Consider the following 10,659-nt stretch of genomic DNA (forward strand, 5'->3'; position numbering starts at 1 on the left):
GTGCCCTGGCGAGGTTGGCGGTGAGCTGACACCTTGAACCGCTGCAGTGCGAGGAAGGAACGCCGGGACGGCCCCAGCTCCTCCACTGACGGGAGAACAGGACATACCCACCACTTTATTCTTTGGATCACAGGAGCATGAGAGACCAAGACCAAGAGGTGTATACAATCATGAGGGGAATAGATAGGGTAAATGCACAGTGTCTTTTACCCAGAGTAGGAGAAACAAGAACCAGAGGACATAAGTTTAAGGTAATAGGAAAGTGAGGGGCAACATTTTCATGCTGAGGGTAGTGGGTACATGGAACGAGCTGCCAGAATGTGTAGCTGAGGCAGGTACAATAAAAACGTGTTAAAGACAGTTGGACAGGTACGTGGATAGGAAATGTTTAGAGGGAGATTGTCCAAATGTGGGCAGGTGGGACTAATGTAGATGGGGCATCTTGGCCAGCGTGGGCATGGTTGGGCCGAAGGGCCTGTCAGGGTGCTGTGCGACTGTGTGTGTGTGTGTGTGTGTGTGTGTGTGTGTGTGTGTGTGTGTGTGTGTGTGTGTGTGTGTGTGTGTGTGTGTGTGTGTGTGTGTGAGACCCACCTCTATCTCTGCCCGGCCGTTGACGTAGACAGTGTTGTTGTTGACCATCTCCACGATGGCCACGCCCAGGTTGCAGCGGATGCCGAAGGAGATGCAGAAGCCCAGGCCGCTCATGACGGCGATGACGTAACGCTTGGGCATCCCGAAGCATTGGCAGTCGCACAGGGGCCGCTCCCTCGGCACCCCCGCCTTCACCGGCTGCCCGTCCTCGTTCAGCTCCATCTCCTCCTCCACCTCCGCATTCGTGCCATCTACAGCCCTGCGTGGGGGGGGCAAGCATTGGTGTTAGCATCCGTTTATTGTTGTCATGCAATGTAAATCACCTCCAGTGTGTACGGAGTGGATGAGAAAGAGGAATAGCATAAAACTAGTATGAGAGGGTGATCGATGGTCAGCGTGGACTCGGTGGGTGAAGTGCATGTTTCCATGTCTAAACCAAACGAAACAAAATTAAATTCAGGAGTAAAATTATAAGAAATATCTTCACCCAGTGGGAGGTGAATTTTCTGAAATCTCCACACAAGAGAGCTGTGGAAGCTTGATCAGAGTCTAGTCAAGGTATGATCAATCGATTATTGTAATTGAAGAGAATCATGAGGTTAGTGTAAGAAGGTAGCACTGAGGCAAGCTGTGCTTTTATTGGACAGAGCAGGCATGAGAGTGAAAGAGTTACCTGTGCTTCAAAATATGAAGAGCACTTCACATTCACTTCAGGAGGTTACAACACAATGGCATGAAACGAGCTACCTGACCTGCTGAGTTAGTCCAGCACTGTCCATTTGTATTATCTAGCATCTGCCATTCTTTGTTTCTACCTTATTCTTTTGTCAGTGAATAATAAATTCTTTGGAAAAAAACTGCAGATGCTGGTTTAAATCGAATGTAGACTCAAAATGCTGGAGTAACTCAGCGTGTCAGGCAGCATCTCGGGAGAGAAGGAAAGGGTGACGTTTCGGGTCGAGACCCTTCTTGAGTCTGAAGAAGGGTCTCGACCAGAAACGTCACCCATTCCTTCTCTCCCGAGATGCCGCCTGACCCGCTGAGTTATTCCAGCATTTTGTGTCTACATTCAATAATAAATTCTTGTTCATGAGTTATTGGTGCAGAATTTGGCCATTCAGCCCATCAAGGCTGCACAGCCATTCAATCACGGCTGATTTATCTTTCCCTCTCAAAACCATTCTCCTGCCCTCTCCCCATAAACCTGACAGCCATACTAATCAAGAATCTGTCAATCTGTAGCTTAAAAATACCCAATGACACAGATTCACCACCCTCTGATTAAGTAAATTCCTCCTCATTTCCTATCTAAAGGTACGTCCTTTTATTCTGAGCCTGTGACCTCTGGTCCTAAACTCGCCCACGAGTGGAAACATCCTCTCCACATCCACTCAATCCAGACCTTTCACTATTCACTAACAGAATCAATTAATAACCATAATACCAGGTGACCATAATAGTGCAAAGTTGAAGTCCGTAGTGCAACCAAACACAGTCCATAGAAAATCATAGTTGCTGATAATGCAAAGAGGCTGGGTAATGGAAGGCTAGAAGGACTCCCATTCACACACCAACCTATATGTCCAGGGCCTCCTCCATTGCCATAGCGAGGCCACATGCAAACTGGAGGGACAGCACCTCATAAGATAGACACAAAATGCTGGAGTAACTCAGCGGGACAGGCAGCATCTCTGGAGAGAAGGAATGGGTGACGTTTCGGGTCGAGACCTGCCTGCCCCGCTTAGTTACTCCAGTATTTTGTGTCTATCCTCGGTGTAAACCAGCATCTGCAGTTCCTTTCTGCACATTTGAACAGCACCTCATCTTCAGTTCAGTGCCTTACAACTCAACAGTATTAGTTTTGAATTCACCAATTTTAGTTATCATCCTCCCCTCCTTCCCCCTTCCCCTGCTCTCTATCCTTATTACGATTAAAATTAAACATTAAGTACATAAGAGCATGGATGGAGAAATGACTATGTGACAGGGAACAGAGAGTTGTCACTTCTTATAAGCTTTGGCCATGGGGCAGAGGGGACTGTGAGGAGATTGGTCATGGTGCTGAAGGAGATATGGACAGGCTGGTGGAATGAGCAGAGAGGTGACAGATGAATTTTAACACTGAGGAATACAAAGTATGGGAAAAGTTTAGGAATACAAAGGGGGAAAAGTTTAAAGGGGCAAGTCTTTTTTTACACAGAGGGTGTACATGCCTGAACATGCATAGGCACATGGATATGTAGGGAATAGAGGGATAGAGATCACGTGTAGGCAGAGGACATTAGTTTATGCTCAGCAAAGACAATGTGAGCCATAGGGTCATGGAATTATACAGCACAGAAACAGACCCTTTGGCCCAATTTGGCCATGTTGACCAAGATGTCTTCCTCGGCTAGTCCCATTTTCAACACTGGGCCCATAAGGGCACCACACTGCCCAAGGTCATTTGTGGCTGTCCCCAATTAGTCCTGGGCTTTTCTCACCTCATGGTCTTCACACCCCCCACCCCCTACTTTCAGTCTGAAGGAGTGTCCCAATCCGAAACATCACCTATCCTTTCTTTCCAGAGATGCTGCCTTACACGTTGAGTTACTCCAACATTTTGTATAAACCAGCATCTGCAGTTTTTTTGTTTGACCATTTTCTTATATTTAGCCCACATCCCTCTAAACCTTTTGTACACGGGCAGCTGCCCAAATGTCTTTTTACCATTGTAACTGTACCCATCTCTACCACATGTGAGCTGAAGGGAATGCGCTGCACTGATGTATGGTCTATGTATGCACCTTGGTCACAAGATATTGTAAGCTAAAGGACAGGCTTGGGCAGAACAGAGTATGGGTGTGCAGGAACTGGGACAGTTTTGACTGCAATATTACACGCAACCAAACACTTGTGTACAAACTGCCTAAGAGTAGTTTGGACTGAAGTTAGACCTGAGCCCCTCAGTGTCAGATCAGAGCATTGAACCTCGTCCAGAACCAGGGGCATGTCACGGCCTCGGGGAGAGGGGCAAGAGGAACCAGTAATCACACGTAAAGGATTAAATAAATATTAAAATATTCTCGGCACACCAGAAGCCACAGAGTGAGACTGTTAGCAGTCCCCAGGAGCCCCTGAAACAGCCCCAACCCCTTGGAAAGAGCAGTCTGGGAAGTCCTCAGGTGCTTATGGGGGTGGGTGTACTGCACTCAGTGTGACCAGACAGGGCTGTCAATTACAAGGCAGACAGTGCATAGCTGATAGAGCTGCTGCCTCACAGTGTCGGAGACCCTGGGTTTGATCCTGACCTCGGGTACTGTCTGAGTGGAGACTGTACATTCTCCCTGTGACCACAAGGGTTTCCTCTGGGTGCTCCGGTTTCCTCCCACATCCAAAGACATACAGGTTTGTAGGTTAATCACCTTCTGTAAATTGTCCTTAGTGTGTAGGGTGTGGATTGGAAATTGGCTTAACATAGAACTAGTGTGAATGATGATTGATGGTCAGCGTGGACTCTCTGGGCTGAAGGGTCAGTTTGCTTGTTGTATTTTTAAAAAGAGATCAATCTTTCAAAATGAAGACAGAAGAAACTGCAGATGCAGGAATCATCAGCAAAATACAAAGTGCTGGAGGAACTCAGTGGGTCAGGGAGTATCAGCCTGAAGAAGGGTCCTGACCTGAAACATAATTTGTCCATTCCCTCCACAGTTGCTGCCTGATCCGCTGATTTCTTCCAGCACTGTGTTTTGCTATCAATTAAAAGGGTTGGAACTACCTGGACGAGGCTGTTGTGGAGGCAGACAGGGATGCATCAACCAAGCAAAGCTCATATAAATTATAGATGTTGCAGGTAGGAGCAGGTTTCATTGTGTAAAACAACCCTGGGCTCGGATAGCATTGAGGAATTACTGCCATTTTATTTTAGCCCACCTCGACCACTTGGCATATCAATTTCTCCTTAAATATTCAAATCTCTGTGTGGCATTAGCTACAACCACTTTACACACTAACATTGGGGAAATATTACCAAGAGCTTCACAGAAGCTCCAAATTGGTACAAAGCTGGAGAATCTTAAAGGAAGAATGAGAGGTTACAGAGGCACTTCCAAAATGCAAGGCTGCCAGTCGGATAATGGTTCGATTTGGAAGGGATCAAAGATTGGAACAGGAGGAACTCAGAGATAATAGATTAGAACAGCACGGCCCAAATGAACTTGTTTTTTTTCCTCCATGTTCTTAGGAGCAGAATTAGGCCATTCAGCCCATCGGGTCTGCTCCACTATTTAATCATGGCTGATCTATCTTTTCCTCTCAACCCCATTCTGCTACCTTCTCCCCATATCCTTTGATACCCTTACTAATCAAGAAACGCCCTTACTAATCAAGAATTCTGATTATGTCTTTGCGCTAATGTCTTCTTTTTTTGCAGTCATCTTTCTTTTAGAAATTCTACGGGTAATTTACGTATAATTTGTTTTTGTGAGTGTCGGTCTGAGTCTGTGTGCCTGTGATGCTGCTGCAAGCAAGGTTTTAATTGCACCTGTACCTCACCAGATGGTGCAAATGACAATAAACTTGACATGACTCCTCCCTGTGCGGAATTGTGCCTGGATTTCCTTCCAGAGAAGTCATGCCCTGATTTGTGGACTCCTAATGTTCACACCAGTCAACCAAAATGGTGAAGGAGCAACACTGATACAGCCGATGATGGTGGGCTTTTGTACAGGCTCTCAACCTGAGTGGGGATCAGAATGGGGGCTTTGTCATCACCAAGCGTTCTTTATCAGACGAAGGGTCCTGACCTGAAATGTCAGCTGTCCATTCTCCCCACATGCCTAGCCTGATTCACCCCCCCCCCCCCCCCAGTTACTCCAGCACTTTGTGTTTTTACTGGATGTTTATCACATTCCCCCTGTTGAATTTTCTTCCACTGCTTTTCAGAGGGCCACGCAATTTCAAAAGGAAATCTTTTCAACTCCCATCTACCTCATTGGAGACCCACGGACTGTCTTTAATTGGAATTTACTGGGCTTTATCTTGCACTGGACATTATTCCCTTTATCACGTATCTGTACACTGTCGATGGCGCGATTGTAATCGTGTATACTCTCTCAGCTGACTGGTTAGCACGCAACAAAAGCTTTTCACTGTACCTTGGGACACGTGACAATAAACTAAACAAAACCCACTTGATCCTTTTGTCCATTCTCTAAAACCTGCCCCTCTTTGCTTCCTTGTTCTTCTGTCGTAGCCAACCATTTTCTCCCAATCCCTTCCATTAAAAACCACTAGGTTGCCGAAATGCACCCACAAAATCTCCCCAATCCATCCCTATTCCAAGGAAAGTTCCACTGGACTCTCTGCAGGACTGAAATCTCATTCAGCTCACTGCACTCACTGAAGAACGGGAAGTTGGGTTTCCTTTCCATATGCCTGGTCCGTTGGCCATGCGTTAAACCTAGAATATAGAACTGCACAGGACAGGAACGGGCTCTTCGGACCATAATGTCTGTTCTGACTGTCTCCTGTTGTATTTGTTTCATTTTAAACTTATCATCCTGGTGACAGTAATGAATCTATAATAACATAAAAGGCACAACGTAAAAGCGTGAGAATGTTTAAAAAAAGACTAGAAGCAAGTGCAGACCAATCTGCTCAGTGACACCTGATAGAAGTTTATAAAATTATGAGAGGCATAGATAGGGTAGACAGTCAAAAACTTTTCCCCAGTGTAGAAAGGTCAAACTGGAGGGAACAGTTTTAAGGTGAGGGGGTGATTTCAAGAAAATGTGCGGGGCAAGTTTTTTTAGTTAGAGGTAGTGGGTGGGGGAATGTGCTGCTGGAGGTGGTGGTAGAGGCAGATATGATTGTGGCATTTAAGATACTGTGTGATAGACAGGTGGATATGTAAGAAGTTGAGGTTATATGGATCACAAGCAGGTAGATGGATCACAAGCAAGATGAGTTTATATTGGCCATCATGCCCGGCACAGGCATTGTGGGCCAAAGGGCTGTTCCTGTGCTGTACTGTTCTATGTTCTATGATTGTGCCCGTTCTGCCATTTGTGACCTTGCACCATTTTCTGGCAATATTCCAATATCTGTTTATTCCCATGATGTCTGAAAATGCTCAGCCACAGCCTCCAGACCCATCTGGACGGAGAATTCCAAATATTAGTCAGCCCTCTGTGAAGAAATCTCTGTTGACCACTGCCCTGAACAGCCAACCTTTATCATGACAGCCTGTCTTTTTCCAGGCGATGGTACCTGATCTCTGACATTCGATCTTGTGAGAGTCTTTGTTGCAGCTAATGATATTCTTGAAATAAAACTATTAATACTACCCAAAACTGAGTATAATCACAAAATAATCAACATGGTAAGAACAGGGTCAGATGATAAATATCTTGATGCATTTCAGTGGGAGATTATTATCTTGTAATCTTTCTTACAAGATATTTTAATGAGGAAAAGTGTAAGCATGCCATTAATAATAAAATGGGGATGTTTGTTCAATGTAATATTACTAATTAACTGCCAGTCTGCTTGGGCTTCCACAAATCTATCCATCTATTTGTCATCTACGTTCAAATACTACTATTTTATTCATCAGAGGAAGCGCAGTCGACAAATATTTTTTAATATACTAATCTATAACCAGATTTGCTGTTTACATTATCTCTCTAAATTAAAGAATACAATCTAGTCCAAGTTAAATGTTTGGAGTCTGTCTGTATCCAATTACCCGGACCTTGCTTAAAGGAAATGTGTGTAGATGAGATAATTTCTCTTTTCTTTAAAGTTTATACGGAATCGGCAGGTTTAATCTTCGGTTTTTAAGGTAAAACATGTGAAAAGATGATTAAAATGGCCGAGAACTGAATTGAACCTAAGATAGACACAAAAAGCTGGAATAACTCAGCGGGTCAGACAGCATCACTGGAGAAAAGGAATAGGTGATGTTTCGGGTCAAGACGCTTCGTTGAACCTGGCCACTTTCCATCGTTTTGTCTCAATTTTAAAGAACACCGTGGATTGTGGCGAACATTGGCAATAAGATAACGACCCATGCGGGTACATTTACACTAGTCATAGAGTTATACCGCAAGGAAACTGGCCCTTCGGCCCACCATGTCCATGCCGACCAAGTTGGCATGCTAGTCCTATTTGCCTCCGTTTGCCCCACATCCTTCTACCCCCTTTCTATCCATGTCTCTGTCCCAATGTATTTTAAAAGTTATAATTCTACCCACTTCTATAGCTTCCTCTGGCAGCTCATTCCCGACATTAACTACCCTCCGAGTGGAACTGTTGCCCCTGAGGTCCCCCTTAAATCTTCCCCCTCTAGCCTTAAACCTGTGCCCTCTAGTTTTAGACTCCTTCACCTTGGGGAAAAGGCTGAGCGTTCTTTTTATCCATGCCCCTCGTGATCTTGTACATCCGAAAAAGCCACCCATCAGTCTCCAAAGAAAAAAAGTCCCAGCCTATCCAACCTGTCCCTATAACTCAAGCCTGCAACCCCACTATGTTCTGACTGCAGGTACAGAAAGACGTCGTTCAAACACACGCGAACAGTGCGCTGTCTCGACAATGAAGCTGGGGGATTAATTGGCATTATAAAGTTTGTATTAAACTCTCAGTACCTTCGGAGGTGCCCCAGAGAGTCTCCCACGGCGAACTTGGCTTGCTCCTTGACTGGGTTGAAGAATTTGTTCTTCAGAGTTGCAAATCCATCGAAAGGCATCGTTGCCGCTTCGGAGGTCAGTCCTCGTATTCACAACTAATACTTGTGATGAATCGACAGTGTGAGAGCGGCGAGAGCGCTGTCCATGGTCCCCCGACTGTAAATCGGATCTCGCTGAGATAATCCCCTTTCTCTCCCTTTCGCTCTCTCCAGAGATGCTGCCAGACCAGCTGAGTTACTCCAGCGTTTTGTGTCGTTTAGTCCCCTCTCTCTCTCTCTCTCTCTCTCTCCCCTGTCTCTCCCCCCCCCCCCCCCTCTCTGTCTATTTTCCAACCAGTTGCTTTGAGAAGTTAGGATGGTGTGGAGATGCCGGCGAGACGACCTCGGCGGCAGAGTTCCTGCAGATTTTAACCATTAATGGGGATTGTTTGAGATGTACTGGTTTCACACCAGTCCCAACCCCAACCCCTCTCCTTCCACAAACACCCAGAGGAACTAACTCTACCAGGCGGAATGCAGGAGTCCTTGTACCTCCTGCGATCACTTCTCTCTAGCTGTCCCAACGAGGTAAGAGAGCGGAGGTGGACGGGATGTTCATTAAAAATTGACAGTCATGTAGTCCGTCAAGTTGACGCGGGCGGCGGTCTAATGTTAACAACGCTCGGCTCACTTCTCTTTTGTCAGTGTAACCGATAGTCAGGATGGAAACGCGCTGTAAAAGCCTCCACCCCCCCCCCTAGAAGTGGAAGGTCCATGAATCTTTTAAGAAGTTGCATTCACAGATCTCATCAACCTCCCAGACACACCCAACGCCGCTCTGCACTCCATTAATTATTTCACACCAGAGTCCCATTAACCATTCCATCCGCCTGCCTGTATTTTTTATTCATGCTTCAGCTTGGAAAGATGTTCCGTGTAAATGTACCAAAAATACACATTTTAATAACGATATCTGATCGTTTTTAAAAGGAGTATGAAGTAAGCCCTCTCTCAAGTTCATAAAATCATAAAAATCTTAAGAGATAGGAGCAGAATTAGGCCATTCCGCCCATCAAGTCTACTCCGCCATTCAATCATGGCTGATCTATCTCTCCCTCCTAACCCCATTCGCCTGCCTTCTCCCCATAACCTCTGACACCCGTACTAATCAAGAAAGTTAAAGAAAGCTTTTATTTTAAAAGATGTAATGAACTGCAGATGCTGGAAATCTGGAGCAAGAAGCACTGGAGGAACTCTGTGTGGGCCAGGCAGCATCTTTGCAGAGAAAGGGCAGACGTTTCATAAGTTCATAAGTTCTAGGAGCAGAATTAGACCATTCAGCCCATCAAGTCTACTCCACCATTCAATCATGGCTGATCTCTCTTTCCTTGTCTACCCCATTATCTTGCCATCTCCCCATAACCGGACCCTTACTGATCACGAATCTGTCAATCTGTGGCTTAAACATACCCATTGACTTGGTCTCCACAGCAGCCTGTTGCAATGAATTCCACAGATTCACTACCCTATGACGAAAGGAATTCTTCATCTCGGGCAGCACAGTGGAGTGGTTGCCTTACAGCTCTTGCAGTGCTAGAGACCCGGGTTCAATCCTGACTACAGGTGCTGTCTGTACGAAGTTTGTACGTTCTCCCTGTGACCTGCGTGGGTTTTCTCCGAGTTCTTCGGTTTCCTCCCACACTCCAAAGCCGTACAGGTTTGTAGGTTAATTGGCTTGGCATGTGTAAATTGTCCCTAGTGTGTGCAGGATAGTGTTAGTGTACGGGGATCGCTGGTCTGTGTGGACTCGGTGGGCTGAAGGGCATGTTTCCATGCTGTATCTCTAAACTAAATCTCCTTTCTAAAGATACATCCTTTTATTCTGAGGCTGTGCACTTTGATCCTATGCTCTCCCACTAGTGGAAATGTAATGGAAACAGTCACTCTATCCAACCCTTTCACTATTCAGTAAGTTTCAATGAGGTCCCCCCACATCCTTCTAAAATCTTTCAGACTGATGGGTATGGAGTGGAGGGTGTCTCCAATGTGAAAGCAATGTCCAAAATGGGAGCCATGGTAATTCTGAATAAGAGTCCATTCCCTATGATGCTGCCTGATCCGCCGAGTTCACCACCACTTTGTTTTTTTTATCGATATTCCAGCATCCGCAGTTCCTTGCGTCTCATTGTTCAGGGCAGTTTGACCTCGGGTGCAGAGGTCAAATTTGGATTGGCTATCCCGAAATTCAATCTTAAATTTAACAAGAAATCCCTGTTAAAGAACCACTTGAAGAAAGAGAGGTAGGGGTGGGGCTAAACCTGGCAAGTAATAGGTGGATACAGGTGAGGGGGGGGGGTGATGGGGGAGTGAGCCATTGGCAGATGGGTGGTAGACCACTCCCCCACTCACCTGTATCCACCTAT

General features: G+C 45.7%; 1 protein-coding gene across 2 annotated transcripts in view; it reads right to left on the reverse strand.

Annotated features, from left to right (window-relative positions):
* The window catches only part of slc17a8 (solute carrier family 17 member 8), a 40,645-nt gene extending 32,154 nt beyond the window's left edge, over positions 1-8,491 (reverse strand). For both annotated transcript variants that reach the window (XM_078416569.1, XM_078416568.1), the window contains exons 1-2: positions 8,217-8,491; positions 592-850 (exon numbers count right to left, since the gene is read on the reverse strand). In XM_078416569.1, coding sequence (XP_078272695.1) covers positions 592-850; positions 8,217-8,317 — 360 coding nt within the window. In that variant the 5' untranslated portion in view covers positions 8,318-8,491. The remainder of the gene's footprint in view (positions 1-591; positions 851-8,216) is intronic.
* Positions 8,492-10,659: the final 2,168 nt, after the last annotated feature.

Source organism: Rhinoraja longicauda, chromosome 20 (genome assembly GCF_053455715.1).
Source record: "Rhinoraja longicauda isolate Sanriku21f chromosome 20, sRhiLon1.1, whole genome shotgun sequence".
NCBI lineage: Eukaryota > Metazoa > Chordata > Chondrichthyes > Rajiformes > Arhynchobatidae > Rhinoraja > Rhinoraja longicauda.